A 25,042-nucleotide genomic window follows, 5' to 3' on the forward strand; every position below is an offset into this window, starting at 1 on the left:
TTTCGGCCCCGAGCGGGCGCCTCCCCGGCCGGGCGCATGTGGTTTTTATTGTATGTGCGCTGGAGCTTTGGTGTGTAATTATGTATTTTTAGACTGCGGAGTCTCTCCCCGCTGGAGCTTCCACAGCTGTGTCGAGGGGAATCTCTCAAGGTTGCTTTTTATGGGCATTTCCCTCCTTGCCGTGATGCGGGGCTGGCTCCCAACTTTCTCTCTGGCAGGGCTGAGGCTGACGGGGAAGGTGTTCAGGGCAGCTCCCCGTTTACTTTAGCAGCATCTTGAGTTCCTCTAGCTCTAGCTATTGTTTAACTACGAATCTAGCCTCTGGCTATGGGTTTTGGGTTTTTTTTCTCTCTCTCTTTTTTTTTTTTTTTTTTTTTAACCCCCCTCCCCCCCCCAAGCTGAGAGAATGTAAAGTACTGAGCAACCTGAAACACCATCCCTCTGACTGTCAGAAAACGTGCTGCATGGCTTAACCCTTCCCGGGGCAGGAATCTCGCTTAGGAGGACATGCTGCCACATTGTCTTTTCCTCTTCTTCCCGTCCCCTTTTCTACCCACCCTTAAAAAGTGCTGCGGTTCCTGCCTGTGGTTAGTGCTAAGCAGGGCCCGGGGTGATGCGCAGCAGCGCGTTGGTGGGAGAGGTCTGCCGGTGCAGAGGAAGGTTAACTTCATCCCACGACGCTGCCCTCTGTTTTGGAGCATCTCTCAGCCCAGTAAAGTAGTCGAACGGCTTCTGCCTGTCCAGCTGGTGCCCGCTGCTTCACGCTTGCTCCTACTGCTGTGCCCCTTTCGATACCACACAATCTGTACCCTTCTCTTGTAAATTAGATCACAGCCCCTCCAGGCTAGTGCAGAGACCGTATGTTTGCAAAGTGTCTGGCACATCCTGGGTGCTATGTAGAAAACTAATAAGCTGCTGCGAGCAGCCGGTGTCCTGCGGCAGCTTGGGGCACATATGGCTGTATGGATGTGGGCCACCTGATGCTGGGGCACAGGTGTCTGTGTAAGTAGGCAGGAGGTGGTCCAGTGAGGCTAGCGATGAGGCAGAAATGCTCATCTAGAAAAAAGGGTCTCTTTCCTCCCACTGCAGATGCCTGTTAAGGTGTCTGGCTAGCGTAAAATCCAGGCTTCATCTTGCTGCATTAGAGCAAGACTCTGGGCCAGGAAATCCGTTCTTCCTGTGATGGTAAACCTGCTTGCTCAGCAGCTTTGCCTTTGAAAGTGTGCCATCAAGTCCAAGTAAGAGCAGCTAAGGAGCAACATGTGGGGAGGAATGTGGTCTGCTGGGGGTGGCTTTATTTGAAACACAGTCTGCATCGCTCGGCTTGCGAAGAGTCTCTTGCCTGCCTTTCCCTCAGCCATCCCAAGCAATGCTGTGGAGAACGCTTGTGCGACTTACTCCGGAGTTCAGTGTGGGATTTTGCATCTGCCAATTACATGTGTCATAACAGCACCTGAAGTCCAGAACATGGTGCCAAGATACCTTTCCAGTCCCAGAGTCCTGTAAGAGAAAGTGAAAGGAGAAAAATGCACTCTCCTACCTTGGATGGAAGTGCCCATCCTGTCTCACTGTGGCAGTGCCGCTGGCTCTCCCAGTCGTGCTGTGACATTAAGCAATTTTCTTGGAATGGTGGTTCTTCAGTCCCTTTACCTACACATCAGTCTTTTCTGTGTAGTTTTAAAGGGTATGTTCATGGTGCGTTTGCAGGAAAAAAAAAAGCTTTGAAATGGGACTTGGGGTGTCTTAAGGACCTGAAAGCAGATAAATATCTCCTAAGTGTGATTTAGGAGGGTGTAACGCTAGTGACTTGTAAATGCGTATTTTTGCAGCAGCTGTTAGCCTGTTTCACTCCAAGATCTCAAAGATTTGAAATTGCTGTGGATTCTGCTGATGCTGGGTTGCAGGGTTAGGCGGGCTTGCATATTGGTTTGGCTTGGGTTTTTTTTTTTACCAAGCACCTAGATTCTGAAAGGGCAGCTAGGGCATTAAAGGTGACCGCTGGCTCCTGCTGCCCTGTGGAGCTGGAACAAGCCCAGGTGCAGAAAGGATCTTGCTGGTTACCTGGTGAGAACACTCAGTGTCCACTTCCTCACTGTCATACTCTAAACCATTCCTTAGGCCCTGGGGTAACCTCCAAATACCACAGTTATCTCTTGTCAGGTTCTTCTTTATCTGAAGAGGAAAGGCAAGGGCCAAGTGTGCGGGAGGAGTGCCCTGGAGCCCACACCCAACACGGCGGGTGTTACTGGTGCTGGGTGGTCTGTGAGGGAGCAGGTATGCGAATGCTGCATTAGTGCATTGTTCTTCCTAGTTAAACTCTCAACCCTCCCTGCTGAAGCCTCTGATAGATGAAGCACATTACAACTGAGAAGAAACGTGAGGTTAATGTTGGATAAACACGCGTCAATAGCTACCAGCCATTCGTTTGCTGCTAGAGGAGGTGAACAGCAAGGAAGAACAGGCTGACAGAACTCCTGAAATTCACTCAGACTGGCCGATGTGCCGCTTCGCCGAGGGATTTGACGTGGGAGCTAGGCGCTGTGCTTGCTTCTAGCTGCAGCCCAGGGCTTGCTCTTCTTCCCAAGCTGGCGGTGCTGCTCTTCATCCTATTTACAGCCTGTGTGCTGGCATTGCCCCTTCCTACTTTTGAGTCCTCTGATGTACCTTATTCTGGTCTGACCCGACATTTATGAAGGGAGCTTCTATTTATAGGACAAATGCAGGTTCTATATGTGCTATAGGAAGTGTTGAAAAGGATGTGGATCCTGTTCCAGACAATAGGGCCCATATTTTGGGGGGTAACGGAGGCTGCTGTTTTCCTGCCAGGGTTGGAGGTGGGTTTGGTGCTGTGCTAGCTCCTAGGGAAAGGGCATCTAGCTTCTGCCAGGGAAAGGCACAGAGAGTGGCGAGGGAGAGGGTCAGTGCGTGGTCAGGAGGGAAGCGGTTGGCAGAGCTGCCTGTGAAGCTACAAGCAGAGCCTGAGCTTTGCTACCCAGAACTACTGAATTCTGGTGGTGACTCCTCTTACTTCTGCCCAGAGTGACAGCTGTCTTCTTGAGGAGACCGTGCTCGAACTTCTCATCTTTCTTTGCAAGACCAAGGCTGGTGTTTCTCGGAGCATCTTCCTGGCAGGAACTTGCTAGCACTGTAGAGGTGGTCCCGTTCCCTACTGTGGGATGGAACCCCATGGCGCAGTGGAAAATTCTTTTACTTTCTGGTTTTGTACTGCACTTAAAATATATCCTTGCAAGGATCTGCTTAAAGTTTTCACTGTTCTTACTCTGCCTCCCTGTAGCTGCCAGGAGTCTTGTAACAGTCTTAATCCAGTGTTTTATGTGCTCACTGGCAAGAGGGTGAGTGAATCTGCTGTAGGGAAGGGACCTCTTGGAACTAGATTCTGGCCCAATTTTTTCTCTCTCCCTTTTCTTCCCCAGTCCTTGATGTAGTCGGTGAGTCACCAGTGACAAAGTCCTAATTGTGTGTAATGATGAATGGGATGCCCTACAGGTAATTTCTCGGTCTTTGGTGTCTTCGTGTCCATTCATTATAGAGGATAAGGGTGGGGAGAGCACTGGTGGACTCTGATGTTGTTTGTGAATGCTGTGGCCTGGCTCTGAGGTGTATGACTACAACAGCCATGCTAATTAACTCTAATTACCATCTGCTTCAGAACAGGGGGTAGGCTTTAGCCTTTCTTCCCCCTTAGACCTAGCTGTGAAAGTGCCTGACCGCTACCTCTCAGCCCAAGCCTCGGGCTGTGCGCTCTGCCTGCCTGGAGTATTTTTTTCCTTTTGTCTCCTTTGTGTTCCTGGTGTTTTTTGCCCTGGCTGCTTGTGCACCTCACCTTGCAGCGAGCAGCCTGCCCTGCGGGCTGCAGGCTGCTGCTGAGGGAAGGGGAGGTGGGGCTGGTGGGGCTGCAGGAAGGTGTCTTAACTTGACTGTGGGGAGAAGCGCAACCACAGGGAGCTGTGCTGCTGCGAAACGCTGGAGAAACAGCTGGTCCCAGGTGGGGAGGCGGGCAGGGAGGCTTGCACTAATGCTGTGCTCCTTAGCACCCTGCCGCCTCTGCTCACCTGAGGTGTCGTGTCTGCACGTGGCCCCAGACTGGCTTTTTGAGGGGGGCTGCCTCGCACGGCACCACCTGCGCGCGGTGGAGCAGGTGTCCGAGTCCGTTCTGGGATTCCTGTAAGATCAGAGGGGAGGAGAGCTGCCTCTCACAGCTACCCTTCCTTGCCGTCTGAAGCTCCCTCTGTTTGCCGGTTGACTGCCATCTCTCCCCAGAACAGAACTCCTGCTGACGGGGCTGTGTACAACTGAGCAGTCGGCTTTTCGAGCAGGCTTCTTTGCGCAAACAGCTTTGAAGGCGTTGCGTTCTCAGCCGCTCTTCCTACCCCCGCGCAGCAGCTTGGACTTGGGCTGTGTGGGGAGGGACGGGAGCCTGTGTATAAGTTATTGCTTGTCCTTTGGTTGCTGCGGCATTGCTTAGCACTGGCCCAAGGGGAGCTGACTCCCTTCGTGCTGGAAGACAAATGAGTGTGAGGGCACGCGGGTGCAATGTCTCTGGCTAACCTCTGCGTGTCTGGGAGCAGCTAAGGCATGTGCAGCTTCCAGAGAGGATCTGTCACAGTGGTGTTTAGTCCTGGGATGGTTTTTGATCTTGGGTACGCAGGAGAACAGGGCTCACCTCTCTAACATACGGGACCTGCTGGGCTGTGGGAGGAGCTGAGACCCGTCAGGTCCAGAGGCCTTCTGCAAGGCAGGCAAATATTACGCCTTAAGGAGAAGGTGTGAGAAGTAGGAGGATATGAGAACAAAATACGCTCCTAAACATTATTCTTAACCTTCAGTTGCACCTGTAGAGTACAAGCAACACTGAATTTGTTCCCTTTTTCAGCTCAACAGGTGAATCTCATGCTGAGCAGGGGGTGTCTCACCCCAGCCTGCTTGCTCCTGTGGCAGTGGGAATGGCTCGATGCCCTTGCCCCAGCACCTGTAGCTGCCTGCTCCTGGTCATGGCAGGGACGGTGTGTGGGAGTTCTGCTCAAAATCATTGTGGACCTTGAAGCCTCTTGATCGGGACTGAGATAGCGCTGAGCTCACACCACTGAAATTCTGGAGTGAGGGCTTCAAAAAATTGCAAGATTGGTTAGAAGTCATGACTTGCATTCCCCCTAGCTCCCAATGTTTTTACCCTCTTATTTTGCACTTTGTGGTGTCAGATCTTTCGTGTGTGTGTGTGTGTGTGTCTTCTGTAGTCACTAAGCAATGGGATGGAGGTATTTGGCAAAGAATAAGAGTCTCTCTGTCTGAACAGTCCTGAGGAAGCCCAGAGGGGAACGTGATGCACTTGAAGGGCAGAAGCCAGTGAGCTGTAGTTGCAGATAACTATAAAAATGGATCATTCTCAAGGGGGATAATATGTGCTCTGTGCTTTTCTCAACTGTAACAAGTCCCTCAAGCACAGAAGCTGTAGTGTGAACAACTGCCTGCGTCCCTGCCGCCCCTGGAGTCCCTCAAGGGCAGGAGAGACCCGTCTGCCCACCTTCCTGCGAGCATCCTTTCTCGGCCCCTGGTGTTCCCTTCGGAGTCACAGAGAGGGGATCAAGAGCCCCCTTATCTCTGAGCCACCACCTCCCTGACTGCTCTGGTCTTGGCGCTGTGTGCTGGAGTGCTCCTTGGGTGGTGAAGACGGCTGGAGAATGCAGGTGACTGGGCGCTTGGGCTGCAGTAGGAGGGGAGATGCTGGCAGAGCGTGATAAAGTGTGCCCTGAGCATGCCGGGCCTGGGATGCCTGTGGTCACAGTAATACCCATGCACTACAGCAGCCACCCTTGCTAGAGAAACGCCCTTGCTCCGAGCCAAAACCTCAGGCAGCTCTCTGATGAGCTGTTCCTGTTACATGCAACTCGACAACTCATCTCTGTGTCCTGTTTCCCCCTGCAGTAGAATTGCAGGAGCAGGAGGATTTCTGACCCATTGGAAGGGTCATGATGAGCGTGGATGGGGACATGTCTCTGGTGTCCCGTGTGCACTAGAGCCATTTTAGGGCTGCTTCTTCTCTGCTGTGTGGGGGTTTGTTTGGGGTAGCTTGCTGGAGAGGGGCTGGCTTGCAGCTGTGTGTAGATCTTGCTGGTTTTAGGCAGGGGGATGAGCCAGCAAAGAGGTCCAAGGAGACTGCTATAGCACTGCTGGCAGTGGGATGGGGAGAGTGGGGCTAACTCTTGTAGCCAGAACTTGTTTTTCTTCCTGAAGTTTGGATAAATAAAGGAAAATGGGCTCCTCCTGCCAAATCCTCCACATTTTTTAGCAAATCCAGCCTGCTAAGGCAAAGGTTTTCTTTAGTCTTTGTAGTAACGTAAGTTACCTTTGACACTTCTACATGGAATATTATCTGCTCTACCTTTTGTCTTCCCAAGGTACCAGTGGCTTTTCAGAGCCAGAAAATTCCCTTCTTCCATTCACCCAACCTGCCTGCCTCCTCCTGCCCCTGTTTTAAGGCTCCTGTGCTCCTGTTCAGAGCCTCCCCCACGGATGGACAGTGCTTGTTGTGCAGTCCTCCCCAGTTAGGACCTTCCAGCCACTTAATGTTCCCTTCAAGGTGTTTTTTTATTCAGATGTGTTTTCTTCTCCCTTGGTGCACTTCACTGAGATTTTTGTTGCGAGTCAGGATATCTCTGGGAGAGCTGTACCAGCTGGAGTGTCACCCTGAATGATGCTGCCTGGGAGTGGCAGGGGGGTTCCTCTGGCCAGGCTGACACTTGCATGCTGCCCTTGATAGGGCTTGAATTGTGTCCCTCACCCTGTGTCTGCAGATGATGGGGTCCCAGCTCGTCTATGTAGAAAGGGTCAGTGGTAGGCGAGTTGGATCTCGCTTCTGTCCCAGCATCTAGTCCAGAATCTCCTGCTATGAATTTGAATTCTTTATTAGTAATGGGCAGGACTGAGTCAGTTCTGAATATTTTTTTAATATAAATGACTTTCCTGGCTGAGTCTCTTCCAGCTTCCCCTGGCTAAGTGCGGTGTCCCTTGTTGGAGAGCAGCATTCCCAGCCATAACCAGGTGGCAACTGGAATGGCTGTTGTGGGCGTAAAGATTAGAACAATATTGGAGGGAAGAAGTCGATTTAGCTCATCCTCAGTCTCACTGGTTGCATACAGCAGGGGCAAAACAGCAGCAGAGGCTTCTCCTACTGCCGGGGAACTCTTGAGCAGCCTTCCTGGTCCGAGCTGAGCTGCCTCGCTGAGGCTGCGGGATCTGCTCGTCCCTTCTCCCACCCCTGCTCTGCTCCCACCCGGGAGAGCCCCCACCTTGCTGGCCCTGCCGGGCTCCCCTGCACCATGCGGGGGGCTGGTCGCTGGGTCTCCGAGTAGCAGCCGTGCCTGCTGGTGGCTCTCCAGTGTCCGCTGAGAAGCGGCAGCTTATCTGGAGCTATTGTTCTTGCCCGAACAAAGGAAAGGGGCATTTCTGCCGCCGCCAGCCCCTTTGTGCCGGGGCTTGCTGGGTGTTTGCACTTGGGGTGGGGAAGGCGAGCCCTCCCCAGTCAGTGATGAGATGAAGGAGGTGGGCTGTTCTGGTTCGTGGGCCTCCAGGGAGGCTAGTCAAGGTGGCTGGCTGTAGGGTTTGGTGTGGGGCATCCCCACAGCAGCGACTGGGCCGGTGGCACGCTTGGTAGCAGCTCTGGGCACAGCTGAAGGCAAATCCTGGGTATCGGCACCGAGGGCAGCGTGTCCCAGTGCAAAGGGGAGAGGTGTGCCCTGGGGGACAAGAGGTCTCTGTCCCTCGTTGGAGAACCTGCCTGGCCGAGGGGCCCCTTGTGACACGAGTCTTGTCCCCCTTTGCTCCCCACGAGGCTGTGTGGGGACAGGGCCAGCAGTGCCAAGTGCCTGGGCTGGAGAGCTGGGAGCAGCTTTGGCAGAAAGAGTAGTACGTGCTTTTGTCTTGGTTGCCCACACATTTTGTACTTTTAGAAGGGTGTCTAATGAAATTAGCTCTGCTGGAAGGCTTTGCCAGCCTGTGAACCCCTCCTGTGCATCTTGTGACAACATGATAAAATCTAGCCAGGCCAGAAAGTGCCAACTGTCTGTGGCTGTGAAGTGGTCTCACATGTTCTTTCTTCCTCTCCTTCAAGGTGAGAGTCTGGCGTTATCTGAAAGGCAAAGACATCGTCACTCACGAGATCCTCTTGGATGGTGGGAACAAAGTGGTTATCGGTGGCTTCGGGGACCCATTAATCTGTGACAATCAAGTCTCGACTGGGGACACGCGGATTTTCTTCGTCAACCCTGCCCCGCAGTACATGTGGCCAGCACACCGCAATGAGCTGATGCTGAACTCCAGCCTCATGCGGATAACGCTGCGCAACCTGGAGGAGGTGGAGCACTGCGTGGAAGGTGAGGCTGGAGTGTGGGTGCCTGGCTTTCCCTGGGGTGCTCTGGGCATGCAGATGCAGTAGCAGCCAAGCCCTGGCTCTGTTGGCCACCTTGTGCTCTTAGCTTGTAAACGATTGATTGGCAAATGATCTCGCTGGTGATGAGACTGATCAGTCCTGCTGCTACATCTGTCTAGGGCAGGGTCCTACTGCTCTGTGGACTCACTTGTCATGAGGACAGTGCCTGGCGTTGACCTGGTTGTCAGAGGCAGTGGTTGCAACCAAGGTATAGCCAAGCAAAGTTGTTTTATATTATCTTTGCTCCAGATTTGATGCAGGTTCTCAGTCCTCTGTGCAATGAGTCCAGTGTGGTTGGGAGCATCCCCACTGCAAGTCCTGTCCTGCCACAAATCTGTGGCAAGCACTTACCAGGGAATTTAGACTCCTCACACCTGAGTTAGATTTATTGTATCCCCCCCTCCCATGGATTTAGAGCTAGTAAGTTAATGGGTTAATCCTGTGGTGAAGGCATGTCCCTTGTGGTGGTCACCCCTAGCTTCTTTGCTTGCCAAGTCAGCCTTGCGGAGTCCTGAGAAGCCAGCTGAGTTCTGCATGGGGGTAAAGCTTGCTTCTCCAGGGTATAACTAAGTCAGAACCAAGCTGAGCCCAAGCAGTTGGGTGATTTCTGGGGGTATGAGGCATGCTTCTGAACTGTTGTGGTGAAGCCCTGTATCCCTCGTACATTAACCTCTCTGGAACCTTTGTGTCTGCTCCCGAAAGAGCTCAGATGAGGTGAGTTGACTTGTAGCTGTCTGTGGGACAATGTGAGGAGTGCTGACGTGGCCATGGCAAAGAGGATGGCCGAGTTACTAGTGCTGCTGTGGGTGTAACAACATAGCTGTTGGGAAGAGCTGAGGGGAAGACAGCCCATATGTGCTCTCTTTAATAGTGTCTTAGACCTCCAGGTGTGGAGATGTGCCTCCATGGAGAGCAGAGCTGGAGAGACTTGCTTCTACTTGTTGCCCCACCACCTTGAAAACGTTTCTGTAACAACCCATTCTTTGGCTTCTCTCTTCCCCACTTTATGCTTGTCCTGTGTTTCAGCAAGAGCTCGAAGCTCATGGGGGAATGTGGTGCCCCAAAAGCCCTTTGCTGGGATCTGAGTGTGTCCTGAGAGCAGATGAGTAAACAAGGGAAGGAATGCAGGAATTCTGTGCAGGCAACAAATAAACACGCGGATCAGCTCCCTCCTCCCCTTGGATGTGCAGAGGGGAGGCCATAACCCCTTTTTCCAGCTGTGAATGCTGACAGAGGTAAATGACCGAGCTCTCTGTCTGGGAGGCTGGGAGAGAGCTAGTTCAGCAGAGCAGCTCACAAGAAGTGCCTGTCTCAAGTGGGTTTTGTAAGGCATTTTTTTTAGGAGTTTTTTTTTTACCTGAATACATATGTATCTGTATATATCTCATATTGCACTTGGAATGTATCAGTCCTGCTCCTTCCTTGTACCTAGTGGAGAGGGAGGGGGGGGAAAGAATGTGTGTGTGTGTTTTTTTTTTTTGTTAAACCTGAGCAAACATTAGGAAGAATTTTGACTTGATTTGCTGTGTTCTTTGGCATGCTTATTTTGCACGCAGTGGGTGTGAGCTGGGGTGGCTGAGCTGGGTGGTTCCCATTTGTGGGGAAGGATTTTGTCCCTTAAGGCCCCTGGGAGATGAGGGGAGGTCTAGTTTTCCTTCTAATACTATAGATTCGATGTAGAATTGGGACCCTTTCATTCCTGCTTTTGCCTTTAGTGGGGGAAAACTCAAACCTGTTTGTGTAGTGGTGTGTCGGGGCTGGCTGCGCTGGAGCTGGGCTGGGACCTGTTGCAGCTGGGGACACATTCTAGCCGTGGACAGCTCTTTTTGCAGCAGGCTGGGGTGGTGATGGGACGGTCATTCCCAGCATTGCTATATCCTGCAACAGTACTGGTGTCTTGGTCCCAGGAGGGGAGAGGTGCGAAGTGCCTGCGTGCACTGGGCTGTAGCTGGATGTGTCTGTCTATAAGCATGCCCTGTGATGTGGTATCATGGAAAGATTTGCTTGGTGTGGCTCCCATGCTGTTGTGCAAGGGAGTTGAAGGCACTAAAGCTGTGCATGTCTAAACTCTCCTTTACCAGGCACTTAACTTGCAGGTCCGTATAGCTATAGGTGGGTTTATCTTTCCTCCTTGCTGTGTTAACCTTTCCTGATGCATGCCAGGTAGCAGGTGATTCTTTCTGGGACTCCTCTCTTCTCTGAAGATTGTTTGCTGCACAGCTTGCATCCTTTAGCGAAGTAGACCCCTCTTCCTGAAGGCTCACTGGGATGCTGTCAGCATGTGGAGCAGGGGCTGGGGAGGGCTGGAAAACAGCCCACAGGCAACTCTCCAGGTGCAGTGGACCTGATTTCTCCAAACTGGTGGAGACCCGTCCGGACTGCGTGTTGCTGAGAAATTACAAAACCAAGGCAACCTTGAGTTACCAGTGTCTCGAGGAGGTCAAAAGGTGTTGCTTGGGGGAGATGCAGTGATTCTTATTTTGGCATCCAGCTGGCTTGTCAGCTGTTTCCCTTGCCTTGATAAACCCACCTTTCTTGTCATATCCAGTGCACTTGCTTTTCTTCTTCCCACATCTCGGAAGCCTGGTTGTTATGCGAGTATCCTGTGTGCTGTGTGCTACCAGGTTTGCTGTAGATAGCATGGAACAAATTGACCGCCAAAACCTCCGTTTCCCTCGAGCCCTACCCAAAGCTCAGGCCTCTCCTGAGGTCTGTGAAAGTCCCTTTCAGCTCACCCAGGGCAGCTGCCTGCTGGCTTCTGGGAAGCCATGCAAACCCAGGCATGAGAACCTGCTTCTGCCACCCTGGGAACCATTGCTGAGCTCTGAGCCTGAGAATTTAGTTCCAGGACTTGTTACCCATCAGCTCCCCACAGGAGGGTTCAAAGCAAAGTTGCCCAGAACACTGCTCTTTGCTGCACTTTGAGTTTAAAAACAAACCTTTGAGTGCTTTTGCAGAAAGAATTGGAAGAATGGTGGCACCTGCGTGGAAAAACATTGACGTTTTGAGTATCTTCATCTCCTGTCACTCCAGCTTGGAAAAATCCTAGACATTAAAATCTTGTCTGTTTAAGAGGGAAGTTCAAACCAGGGCATCTCTGTGAAACAGCTCCGATTTAGAGTAAAAAATGTGTGTTTTGATTACACTTAATTGTGGTAAAAATGTTTTGACCAGCTGTAGTCAAAATGAAAGACTTCAGTTAAGCTCTGCAAACTGGCTTCTGCACTGACGGCGCGTTTTGGTGCTGAAAGGCTGAGGAGCAGCTCTGGGGCTTGTGCGGGAGGCTGAGGCACAGGCTTGGACTGGGTCCCTGGGTGAAGAAGGACATTTGCCCTGGTGCCTCCGTGGCAGAATGCACGGAAGGGGAGCTGGCCCTGAGCAGCACGAGGTGCTGCATAGTGCTGGGGGTGGATTTCCTCTTGTTCTTCAAGACATCTGGATGCGGCTTTCTGGGGAAAGAATTAGCCTGATGAGCCACAGCCTTGCTGTATTTGTGCTGTGGATGCTGGTACTGCATGGGGAGGGCTGGAGTCACTGTCCAGGTGTTAGAGCTTCCCAAGGCACAGCGCTGGCCGGCTCCGTGCTAAGGTGCAGTGCTTTCGTCCCCTTGCTCTCCCCTGACAGCACCATCAAGCGCACTCTTCTGGAGTTCAGCATCGACTAATCCCTGAGAGCTTGTTCCCCTGTTTGTGTCTCATGTTTCACTTTGATCGCAACTGTACTTGAAGAAAATAAAGATTTTTTTGTGTGTGTGTATAGTGTGGGAGGGGCTGCGTGACTCCATACTGAGCTGTCTGGGTGGAAGGAAGTTCAGATTAAACCCTTGTTAGGGCCTTGGTTAATGAGAACCCAGAGCTCCTCTTAAATGGTGCCTTGCTTGTGGCACAATTTGCATTAGCACTGGGGCAATTGCCCCAGCCGAGACTGCTTGGCTAGCTTTGGAGATGTGTGTGGACTTTGAACCTTCGGGGGAGAAGCCATGTATGTTGGCTTCACAAGTATGGTGTGTGGTGAAACCTGTTGGCATTGGGTACAGTCAGTACACGCTGTTGCAACAGGTCCTGCTACTGGCTTGAGACCCTCATCCCAGAGCAGCGCATCCAGCACATCTTCAAGAAACTCTTGCTCTGTGCTTTAACTAATGCAGTGTCACCTCAGCTTTTCGTGTGACATGGTAATTAGGGCCTATGAACCACGTTAGGGGGGTGGTTAAGCCTTTTGGTAAGGATGGATGTGCCTGCATCGGGGGCCGAGCGTGGGCAATCTCTGCCTCCCCGATGGGAATCATCCCAGCAGTGAGAGCAAGGCTGAGGACTGACCCACGATGTGCACCTGTAGCAGCTGTCTCGAACCCTTTCTGGACCGGCTGCTGAGAGTGCTTGCGGCGAGTGCTGTGCTCGTGCTTCCACGGGGCTCCTCCGTAGCTCCCCTGCTGCCTGCTCCAGCCCTGCTGTGGGCCTGGGGCTGCTCCCTCTGGGTGGGCAGCGAGGTGGGGACGTGTTGCGCTGGGATGGTCACCTTTGGTGCTGTGTGTCACCCAGCCTAGCAGCTGGGGGGGGGGGCAACATGTTGTCTTGGGGTGCTGCTGTGAGGACAGCACAGAGGCCTTTGAAACTCTTTTCCATATAGATGCCTGTAATTAAGCTAGCTGCTCTGGCTTGTCTTCAACGTGCGGTGTGCTGCAGATGCTCCATATGTTTAAAAATGTCACTTAGCTCTTAGTGAAATTCTGATTCTAGCCAGTCCAGAACTCTCCTCTGACTTTTTCATCTCTGTGGCGACCCTATGAATTACTCCTGTGGAAGAACTGCATCCACCCGGCAGCCTTGGTTCTCCCATGTTTTCTCCCATGTCGTCTTGGGAGTGGGACTGCTTTGAAAGCATTTCCCTTTGAGTTCCACTGTCCATTCTGTTTTGTCTTCTGCCTGTTCACTTTTATTCTGTCCTCTTTCTTTTCAGGTCTCTGCCTCCATGGAACTGAGACGTTTTGTTCTTGTAAACCAGCCCATGCAAAATTTTCTTTTCAGACTCCTTACAGAGACTGTAAGGCATGCATAGTGGGCTCCTCTCAGCAAGGAAATTGCTGGCATGGGTTTGTGTTAGGTGATTTGGGCTGTGGTCACTTCCCATGCTCTGGTCTCTGCAGCCCTTTTCCACCCCTGCAACTATTTCTTTTTAATCCATCCCTGGCATTTCATTGTGCCTCAGAGCAGGCGAGGGAGGGGGCAGGAAGAGGGTTAGTGTGTGGGTTTCTTCTTAAAGAAGGTTTTTCTTTCCTTCCCTCCCCTTCTTGGATCTGTTTTGAATTGAAGATAATGGGAACAGCATCAACACCTCTGTCTCGGGAGGGTGAGAGAGTTAGCCAGCAGCTCTAAGATGTAGTAAACTGAGAGGAGAGAATCCACGGCTGAGCACTCCTGGGGAGCCCTTCCCACCTCCCCATCCAGGCACTGGGGCAGCACAGCTGGCTGCTGGGGCTGGAGCAGTTCTCCTCACAGGGCTGCTATGTCAGGCTGGGCTGGGCACGGCAGGGATGTGCCGATGGAGGAGGTGATGGAGGAGGTGCTGGCGCTTCGGGGCGATGGAGCCGGGTACCGTGGGTGATGCTGCAGAAGCCCGCCTGCCCTGTCCGCAGCCCTGGCCCTGCTGCGCTGGCTGGAGCAGTGTTTGCAGCAGGCGCTCCCGCAGCTAGCGTGGGGGGCCCTGTGCGTGGGCCAAGCCTAAGGGTCTGTTTCCTCCCTGCCTTGCATGGTAGTAATGCAAAACATCCCATGGGTTTATGGCAGTAGCTAAGAGAGTAGATTTGTTTAGCAAATTCCTATGGAATTTTAATCTGGTGTGGGAGGCTACTGGTCTGGGAAGGCTTCTTTGGCCCCACTTCCCACTCTGGCACATCCTGCTGCATTTCTCTATGGGATCGGCTAGGGCTTCTCGGTCAGCAGCACAGACGGTGTATCTCTTGGCGGTGCTGGCTGTGCAGTTATGACAAGTGCTGGGCCCCGGCCATGTGCTCTTGGTTCTGCTTTTCCTTTGTTTGCTCCACTAATAACTTGGAGGGGGACCATGGCTTGCCGTCTGCCATGGTACGGAGGGGGAGCTGCTGCTGGGGGCTCTGGCAATCTTTGCACATCCTTCTGCCATGTGCTTTCCTCTTGAACTGCTGGATACTGATCAGCGCTGGTCTGGGGCTGGTATGTTACCTCTTGACTGGTGGGAATGTGCAAGGAAGCAGCATTCTCCCAGTTTCATCCTTTTTGTACAGACATGGGGTAGAAGGGTGGAAAAGGTAGTATGAGTTCCTGTTGGCCCTGGTCAGAAACATTTCCATGTCCCACGCTCAGTCCTTGGCAGCCTCCTTTGGGTGCTTCCCGCTGCAGGATGCTTGTGCAGCACCAGCCTTGCTCAGAGGACTTGTCAAGAGCTGTGTTGCAGTGCTCCCAGGCAGGGGGTTGCTGCAGGGAGCTCCTCCGCAGGCATGTGAAACCTTTGGTGGTGGTGCTGGGGGTGGCAGAAGAGGAAATCCCGCTGCGGGGGTGACAGGGAGTGGGTGCCAGTGATGCTTCCTACTGGCAGGCATCACTGTTCCTGTTGACAAGGCTGGCTCTGAATCTCTCCCTCTGAGCATCTCCTAAACTGAATGCCTGCAGATCTCTGACTCTAGCATCTCCTTCATCCTCTTTGCATCTCCTGGCTTTGCAGAACTGTTTTTGACCGGTTATCAAGGAGTCCACACGTGGCAGGACTTGAGTGCAGCTTTTCTGTCTCCTTGCCTCTCTCTGACATCCCCCCCCACCCCATCCTGGAGCCACCATGTAAAACGGGGAGCTGCGTCCCTCCCTTCTTCCTCCAGCTGGGTGAGAGGTCAGGGGCCTGTTCTCTACACCTGGGCCCACACCGCTTTAGCTCACGTACGGAGGTCAGCACTGCTGGTGCCGCAGGCTGTGGCACCAGGCTTTGCAGGCAGCCTGTGCAGTGTGAACTGTTACATACTGGTTTTGGTCACAGTGTCACCAGGCCACAAATCTGTAACTTTAACAAGAGGTGTTGCTGTGCTGTAACTGCTTCTGTCCAAACCTTCCCTGTCACTTGCTTCCCCGTCTGCTCTGTATCTCTTTGCACAGCATCAAACATGGGAGGGAGCAGTCAGCCCTGTCACACCGTATGTGCTGGAAGTGTAAATTAAATGTACAGGTGTGGCTGCTTGCAGAGTGCAGCCAGACAGTCACATGTATGAATTTAGATTGTTTTAATGCTGTAACCAATTTGCAGCCACCTAGGACAGAGTGGCTCTGCCTTTCTGGCAGGGGCAGATCTCAACTCTCTGTTTCTCTGTGCTGCAAATCGCTGGCTCCTGTGGCCCGAGGTGGGCAGAGCTCTCCCTTTGGTGCAGCCAGGGTTTGTGCTGTTGGTTGTGGACTCTCTCCAGCCCAGGGCTGGGGCGTATGGGCACGCAGGTCAGCAGCAGGGATAGGAGGGAAATGGCTTAGTACTCATCTGACTTCCAGATAAAGCCCGGGAGCTGGGCTCTGCTGGTGGGCAGGACAGAGCTGACCTGCCCCAGCCTTTGGGCTGTGCTGCGCCGTGGCGAGGCGATGGGCAGCACCGGACGGACCAGCCTTTGCCCGCGAGCCCAGGGGCATCTGCCTGTCAGAGCTGCCAGGCGTCTGCTGGAACTGCCGGCACCCGCCTGGGCTTGCTCTGTGCTAATTCTTACCCGAGAGTGGGGCTTGGGTCTGTTTATCTTATTAAACACTCCGCAAAGATCCTGCATTCCTTTGGGATGACTTCCAGGAGCAGGAGAGCTCTTTGATGTGCTGTGGCCAGGGTGGGGACGGAGCAGAGCAGCCCTGTGCCCCTGGACAGGATGGATAGCCTCCTCTCCCCGATGGGCTGTGGGGGGGAGGTAAACAGTGCTCTGCAGGCTGCTCCCTCCTTACAAAAGCCATTCTAGCCATGCCTTTTTCTTTTTTTTTCCTCTTTAAAAAACTGCTTCTCTTCCCACATTTTCAGCTCCTTGAAATCTTTTTCTTTGATTAGCAAAGGAAATGGGACTCTAGTGCTTTCAATAATTCATACTCAATTTGGCTAATTTCAGTCTGGCTGCAGCACAAGACTACAAAGTAAGAAAGAATGTGTGAGGTTTCAAACCACTCTTTCTTATTTCCTCCTAATTTTTTACTCCCCTGGCTCTTCTGTGTCCAGCAGCCACATCAGTCTCCGTTAATCTTCCTACACTCGGCAGTGGCAAGTGGAACAGGGTGGCCAGTGGTGGAGCGGCACGGGCTGGGCTGTGTCCCTGGTGCTGCCTCAAGCCCCTGGGAATTGCTGGTCTTGCTCAGCTTGCCCTCGCCTACCTGGTATCTCATCCGCTTTCTCGTGTTGCTGGTTGCTTTATGAATGATCTCTATCACCATCACAGCTGAGGCCTTGAGCTGACCAGTATCTCTGTGAGCTCTTGTGCCTTGGCCAGATCCCAGCGCTGTTAATTCCCCTTGTCTCCTTAGGTCCATATTGCGGCTTCACCCGACAGCCGCTTTCTCTGCTCAGTAAAATGTAGTCCCCGTTTGCATCGCCTTGTGCTGACACACAGCTGCTTTGTCCCATCCCAGAGGCAGTGTCAGGCAGCAGAGATCTTGTGGCTCATGCAGGAGCCTGCTGGTAAAATGTGTTTTGCAACAAAACCTGCTGTAACCGGGTCTTTAAGCGGCTGGGGGAGCGGGAGCAGTGGCTGGTGTTTGCTGCAGAGGGGAGCCTGTGTATGTCATTCGTAGAGTAACTAGGCAGTGGATTTTCCTCCTCAAGTTGAGGCCACATGGATTTAGCTGGATTTCTTGGGTTTAGTGGATTTCTGCCCTGAAAGAGGACCAGCACATCTACTCACTGTTCATAAGCTAGAGATGCTCTTTCACAGCTGGGCTTTGCTTGTAGCCTGGTTCTGTAGTTTGCTTATTCCATTATCTTCTCGGGCTGTCTTTTTGGGAGAAGAAAAGCAGGTTAAAATGGCTCTGCAGCCCCTCTCCAGATTCAGGAGACAAACTATAACATCTTCCATGACAGGCTGCCTCTTCCTATCCTTTTTTTTTTTTTTTCCCCTGCATAGCAGTGGATGTTGGAAGAGAACTGCACGCTCCCAGGGATGTTGTGTCATCTTGATGGGCTGTAAGTGCATCTTCTGTCTAATATTAGACCACTGTGCTCTCTGTCTTGCAGGGATACTAATTAGCTTAAGTGAACTGGAGGACTGGCTGTGCCTTGGCATCTGTGATTTGTGGGTGATACTTGGTTAAAACACAGGGAACAGGGAAAGGCTGAGGGAGCTTTTGCTGATCTCTCTGCTTCCAAACGCACTGCCTCTCTTTGGGTATTTAGTCCTCACTTCCATGGTTCAGGTGAGCGGGGCCGGTCAGGCATGGAGACCAGCTTGCAACTCTTTTCAGACGTGCAGGGGTTGGAATTGGCCTCATCTAAACCGCTGTCTCCTGGGGAGAGAGGGAAGTGCAGAGGCTCAGAATTTGTTGGAGAATGGTGTAAAGCCGTTATCTTTTCCTTAAAGGCTTTAAAGCAATTTGCCCACGTTAACAAGCCATTTAATTCCCTAGGTGCTGTCTGCATTTCTGCAGACTGAGACAGGTACAGTAAGTAAGCAGCAATACGGTCCAGTCCCAGTTTGCAGAGCAAGTCTGTGACCGAGCAGGGGATGGGACTCAGGAGTCCTAACTCAGTGGGCTGCTCATGGCTGCCAGCAGTAGAAGGGGAAAGCTCAGGATAACTGATTACCCACCTGCTAGGTTGTACCTAGGCTTGTTCTCTTCTCTGCGGTGTAAAATCCTAGCATCCTTGCTGGTCTGGAAGGGTAGGCAAATAGAAGAGGCACTGAAATTGCTCTTTAGCTGAGGAGAGCACAGCTGGAGCTAGCTCGTGTCTTCCTTCTAGCATAAGTGCCACCAGTGAAATTTATCCATTCCTCTGAAATATAGCTGCAGGCTGGAAGGACACCTCCTGCTGCACAACCCAAAGGCCAGGAGGGATGATCAGAGTTGATTTGTAACAGCTTGCCCCTGGTGTGTGTGCTCCATGTGGTGTTGAACTCAACCCCCCATTCTGAGGCTAACTTCATGTTCTGAAAACTAGTCTTTAAACTTCTTCCCAGCCTGTTGTGTTGTGGCAATGTTTGGTGGAGGATTGTAGCCAAAGCCTTTAGCCTGGCTGGGCATGTGTTAGCTCCTACCCAAACAGAAACTGCCAGGTGCTTGGTGTCGGTAACCAAAGGGTTGAGTGAGTTGTGGTCTTCCAGCACTTGCAGTACTTCTGAACCCCAAAACTGCAGAAGAAAAAAGTCACTGGAGGGCGGAGGATGGAATATCAACCAATACATTGCTTGCCAGCTCTGATTTGGCTGCCAAATTTTGATTGCCTTGGCTCTGAAGCTGTTCTCCTTGGCCAAGAAGCACCATGTCTCACTCTGTTTCTGGGAAAAAAACAAAAAACAACCAGTGCTCTGGGGGCCTTGGGTCAGTTCAGGCCTTCAAATGCTTCTGTAAAATCAAGGAATATCTGCGTTATAAAGGAAGCATCAGCCTCAAAGAAGCGGTGGTGAGGGTGTAAAAGTGATCTGGTGGTGAGGGTGTAAAAGTGATCTGGATGAATCATCTGACTGCACCGGGCGGGCTGGATCCTGGCTTCCCACCTCAGACAGGACAGCCCCAAGCAGACAGACCTTCCTGATCCCTGTGGCCTGGGAAGCAGCTGGCAGCGATGGGCACAGACACAAAAAAAAAGCCAGTTGACCAGCTGGAGCTGTAAGGTGTATTTTCAGCTCTGCATGCTCTCACCACACACGTTAACATAACGTGGTGAGGTTCCTGCTTCCTGTGGAACGTAAAAATCATCCGAGATTGGGAAGAAAGGAGAAACGCGAAAAAGAGGTTAGAGCATGTTCTGGGAGCTGTGCCTCCGTACCTGGGGCTCAGTCCATCGGTACTGGGGGGGGGGGGGGGGGGGGGGAGGGCTGCTCTGTTGTCTTTCCAGCAGTGCTGGGACCCTCACCCCAGTGCCCGTAGCGGTACCCACAGGGCTCTGCCCGGGGGTCCGAGGGCCAGGGCGGGCTGGGGCTCACCCAGCCTCATCCCCTGGGCAGTGTTTCCCGTGGGTGCCAGCAGAGGCTGAGCAAGAAACCACCTGGGAGGGAGCAAAGTGACCGTGTGCGGTGTGAGGTGTGCATCTCGCGCCCACGAGAGCCGAGGCAGTAGGTGGGCAGGGGTGGCTTTGGACCCTTTCCTTGGTTTCAGTGCCCTGGAGGCCGTTTCGCTGTCCCTCCGTGCAGCCAGCCCTGGCCAGTGGTGCTTCCCTGGGCTCGGCTGGGCACTGCCTGCCAGCAGTACCAGCCCTCCGCCTTGCACCTTTCTGCCGATAAACCTTAATCCATTCTTGTGCTAACGGGCAGCAGCTGGGCGGGCAGCCAGGGCAGCATTCCAGTCATAGCACAGCCAGGTAGGCTGGCAGGAGAAACCCTGCTCGTTGGGATCTGCTGGAGGTGTAGGAGGAGCAGCCTGCCTGCAGGAAAGGGCTGGTGTGGGGAGCGGGGTGATCCCGGCTGTGCTGGGGCGATGGCGCAGCACCGGTGGTGGCACTGACCACCCAGGGGTGCAGGCGGGGGTGGAATCCTTCCCCAGCACGAGTGGGGTGGTCTCTTGCTGCTGGTCATCTCCTGTCTGGGTCCCTGCGACATCAAGCACTGCAGCCTTCTTTCTCTTGGCTGTCCTGGTAGAAGAGGACATGCATTGATTTTTAGATGCTAGTATGCGATTGCTGGGGGAAACCCAGCGCCCGATGTTGCGCAGCAGACCAGAAAGGTCCTTGCTTTAAATTCAGAACTGATCCTGTAACTCGTGGATGGCTGCATTTGAAACAGACACCCAGCAGGAGAGGAGCTGGGGGTGGGGTGGCTGTGTGCCACGGGGTGCTGCAGTCCAGTTACACACCAGGGCAAGCATCTGAGGAGTCTGCTCTTCCCTGTGTGCCTTCCCATTTATGTAATTGCGATCCTCTTCAGTGTTTTCAGTTGCATTTTTAACGTGGTGCAGGAGCTTTTTTTCTGCCACAGGAGGTGCAGGATCATACTGTGGCTCCACCTTGTCTACAGTGATATTTTGCCAGGGAATTCCATTTGGGCTCATCCTTTTTCTTCTACTTCTCATTCTGTTGGTACCCGAAACCTTTACAAATGAACAGATCTATCGGCGGTATGGGGTTGGAACAGAGTTCTGTTCCTCAGTTATTATCCAAGCAAAATCTTTTGACTGGGCTGTGGGAGCCATTCCTGTTGATTCAGGTTGGTGAGAGCTTGGCATGGGATAGTCTGTGGTTTCATTTGGGACAGTTGTGCTCTTGGGGAGTCAGCCTTTGAGAAAACAAGGGGGCTTTGTCTGTTTTATTTGTCAGTCTCCTGCTTACAGCCAGTTTCTCTCTGTGCTTTCCTTGTTACGCTGGGCTGTCTGTTTATGTAGTGATAAAATCCCTGAGCAAATTGTTTTAACTGATGCTGTTTATCTAAGAGATAAACTAGGATCAGTAGAAGCTCCTGGCAGTTGCATGGGGAAACTGTCATGAGGAGCCACTTGAGCTCCTTTTAGGTGAGCAGTTCTGCTGCTTTCAGCGTGGTTGCCGCCTTAACAAACTCGTCCCAGACTAAGCAGAGACCAAAACTTGCAAAAAGTCTCCTATTTCTTCCTGTGTTTGCCTTCTGGTTGGAATACCAGTGCAGCAGAGGCAGGCTGATTGGATGCAGGGCTTTGGGAGAGAGGTGTTTGCTCCCAGGCTGTGCTGGGGTGGACTCTGCCTGGGCTGGCACCTGGGGGATGCAGTGACCTCGTGCTGTGTCCCTCAGGTGGCCTGCTACCCCATACCCCACCCTGCAGCCTGCTGCTCCCTCTCCCTTACCACAGCCCTGCTTCTCTGCAGGAAACAACCTGTTTCTTCATTTTTAATGGGTCATGAAAGCCTGGGGGCTGTCTTCAGCAGTGCCAAGTAAGCCATATCACAAAGGCCAGGTAGCTCTTACAGGGCATCTCTGCAGCAAGCAGAGCACCAGCTTGGTATTTGGAAGTCTTGGAGGATGTATATCTAAGTGGATTGGGTAAAAGGTAGATTTGGGTACGGGGAAGCTTCAGGCCCAGGATGTGTGCAGCTACAGCTCCTGCATCCTGAGTGTGTGGTGCTTAGGGACGTGGCTTAGTGGTGGGCTGGGCAGCGCAGGGGTAGTGGTTGGACTTCATGATCTTGTAGGTCTTTTCCAACCTGAATGAGTCAGTGATTCTCTGTGACCTGTGCGCACTTTAGGTGACCTGGTGTCCTGGAGCTGGCTGCTGGAGCTGCAGTTGTCTGGCAGCCTTCCTTTCCAGGGCCGACTGGTGTTCCTCAGATAAGTAGCCAGGTCACTTGTGGCTTTGTTTAATAGATGTGCTGAGGAGTGAGCTCTTCTGTGCAGGAAGCATTTCCTAACCTCAGCAGATCTCCCAGCTCCCATGTGCCAGCTGCATTCCTGGGCGGTGAGTCTGCCCGCAAACAATGTTATGGAGATGCGGTGACAGGTGACAGGTCGTCACCCTGGTGAGAGAGAGCCCCCTTCTCCATGGGTTGCTCTTTGTCTCTGGCAGCTCTCTGGGGTGTGGTTCCCTTGCTGTTGGTTAAGTTTCCATCTTGAGTGCCAAACTTCTGGATCCCCACAAGCTTAGGATGGAGGAGGGAAATCATTGGTCACTTGGTACAGCTTCTTGCTGCTGTGCTTGGGGACACCAAGTGCATGGTGCCCCGTGCCTGCTGCTTTGGGCCGGGAGGGGAGGGAGCCACTGGGCTGGAGCTGGGCCACCGCTCTGCTGTGTCACTGGCAGGCTTCAGGTGTGGTGGCTTTGGGCACAAGGGTACATGGCAGGGAGAGGAAGGGTCCTAATAGAGGCTGCCCGCTGCAGAGGGGCTTCCAGCCTTGTCTTTGAAGAGTAACGTACCCGACTCTGAAACACCATGCTTCTTTCTGGCTTTTGCGTGCTGCTGCCGGCGTGTCTCAGCAGGACCAAGCAGCCCACAGCTCTTCCCAGAGGGCTGCTGGGGCCTCTTGGCTTGGGACAGCCTTTCTCTTGGAAAGGAGGGTCCGCGTAAAGGGGCGCGATGCAGATCCGTGTATAGGAGGGGAATTTGCTGCTGTTAAAGGTTGGAGGGGTGGAGGAGCTAGACAGCAGGCTCAAAGGGGAGGACGCCCTTACACAGAGACAAGTTAAATTGAGGAATTTGTTGCCAATGTATGGTGTAAGAGCCAGAAATATTAAGGGGTTGAAAAAGGATTAGGCAAAATCATGATGGGTGGGTCAATCAGTTATTTGGCAATTGTGTAAGTTAAGCCCGTTCTGACTGAGGAAGTCCCTGAAGAGCTGTTTTCCAGATCAGGGGATGGTGCAGCGTATAGGCAAGCTCGCCCAGCTCTTGGCTCTGGCAGTCTTCTGTTAAACATCTGCTGTCAGCAGCAGGATATGAACCAGAGGGATTGTTGGTCCTGCTGCAGTGGCCTCTCTCATTCTGCTTTCTCCTCCAGCATCATCACCATAAGGCTTGGAAGGAGAAGGTGAGCCGCAGTCTGGGAGCGGCGGCTGTCACATCCTGCCTGTTTGCTGTCCCCAGGCACAGGGAGGGGGGTGCAAAGCCAGGCTCTGTACAGGAGCTGCCAGGGCTTCAGTCCCCACACCGCTCCCTCCTGGGGTGGCCTGCTGTGCCCCAGCCTGTGAGGAGCAGGGAGGCCTGCGTGCCTGCCTGTGTGTGCATGCTTGGGCGCTTGCAGTTTGCAGGGCGGGCACGTGGCTTCCTCAGCGCAAGGCTGGGCAGGTGCTTGTGCTGCAAAAACTTGCCTAAGAAGCCTTGTCTCTCTCCAGTCCCCCCCTGACCTGCTTTCCCTTCAGCTGGGCCGCTGTTACCCTGCGTTCCTGGCCCAGCAGGTGATGTCATGTGGGCTACGGGGAGCGCTCCATCCTCAGCCTGCCTCTTCCTGCTCTGCTCCACACAGCAGGTGGGGTGGCAGGCAGGGGGATGCAGCAGCAGCCCGGCGAGTGCTGTTCGAGCATGTTTCCCAGCTTGTGGTCGCAGTGCCCGGATGAGGGTGGCAATGATGGCAGAACAGCCCTGCTGTGTGCCGTTCCCTGGGGGGACTGGGGCAAGATGAGGAGACGGGATTGAATCTCTTATTTCTCCCTCTGCAGCGCACAGAAAGGACAAATGTCTGTCATGCTGACTTGCCAGTGGTGAGCTGGAAGGATCAGAGTGCTCTGCACCCCAGCTGGAAGGATTGAGGACCTTTACACGTGTAGGGAAGATACAGCTCCTTCTCCAGGCTTTTTCCCCTTTCCCTGCCCAAGACTGCTCTCCCTCGCAGCACGCAGCGCGCGTGTGTGTGCGCTCTGTTTGCGTAACCTGTTCTGGCATGTGCCCTGGTCAGGTGGATTATGTGCTGGCAGAGCTCTGCCAGCCTGGAATGCCAGCTATGCCTCCCCTGAGCACCCCTGGATGCAGAGGCATACACCTCTTCTAACAGTGCCAGCGACTTTCCTGCAGTACTGGTGCTTCTTGGAGAGAATTTAGGCAATGCTGGAGTCTGTCAAAGGATGTAAAGGGGATGCCAGGCAGGCAGCACCTCAGATGGGCTGGGGAAGGTGCCCAGCTGAAGAGCAGCACTGGTGCAAAGCTGGGTCTGGTGGTTAGGGTGTGAGGCTGCTGGAAAGCAGCTGGGGTCCCTGCCTTACTGGGGGCTTCTTGTGTGAACTTGCTTAGACACTGCAAGGCTGGGAGCTATTCCTCTCCTTCCACAGGAGGCTGTGGGGTGGGGAGCTGCAGTGAAGCTGGAGTTGGCGTGCCTGTGGAGCTCCGGCAAGGAGCGGTAGTGCTGCCCTGGAATGGCTGGGGAAACCTGGGGCCATCCCTGCTGCGGTGGAGGTGTGCTCTGCCCTGCTAGGCAGCTGCTGCTGGCTTAGCAGCTCATGCCTGATGAGTAGGAGCATGATGTCCAGCGTGCATGTGCTTCCCACAGAGTTCCCCTTCCCTCCCTCTTCAGTTGTTGTTCATGTAAAAAGGTCTTAATCTCTTTATGGAGAGAACTGCTGGTTATTTTCCACTGACACCCGGGCGGGACTGCACCAGGCACAGCGCTGCACTGTTCTCCGCAGGAAGTGGAGGGTGAAACTTCTAATCCTGTAGAAAAAGCAGTTTTCCATTTCAGGCAATAATGAACTAGTCTGCAAATGCATGTTCTTTCAGTCCTGCCCCAGAGCAGCGGGTTTCTGGCTTCTGCATGGTACCAGGGGTGTAGTGGGCAGGAGGGAGCTGATTCCTGTGATGTTCTCATAGGCAGCGCAGTTATTCTTAGAGGGCTGGGCAAATCCTACAATATTATCAGGGTTCCTGCAGCTCTGTTGCCAGGGTTTGTGAGTTATCCCTAGGGACTGAGGCATATATTTAGCTCTCAGAACAAGCCCTGTTTTGCTTGGTGGAATAGTATGGCTGGAGAGTTTCCTTGGAGGATGCTGAAGGATTACCCTGTGCCCCTGGAGGTACTTCTCA

At 53.1% G+C, this 25,042-nt stretch overlaps 1 protein-coding gene across 2 annotated transcripts in view; it reads left to right on the forward strand.

Annotated features, from left to right (window-relative positions):
* AGRN (agrin) overlaps positions 1 to 25,042 on the forward strand; it is a 139,596-nt gene that overhangs the window by 12,061 nt on the left and 102,493 nt on the right. For both annotated transcript variants that reach the window (XM_080380029.1, XM_080380030.1), the window contains exon 2: positions 8,129 to 8,390. In XM_080380029.1, coding sequence (XP_080236155.1) covers positions 8,129 to 8,390 — 262 coding nt within the window. The remainder of the gene's footprint in view (positions 1 to 8,128; positions 8,391 to 25,042) is intronic.

Source organism: Falco punctatus (genome assembly GCF_963210335.1).
Source record: "Falco punctatus genome assembly, chromosome: 3".
NCBI lineage: Eukaryota > Metazoa > Chordata > Aves > Falconiformes > Falconidae > Falco > Falco punctatus.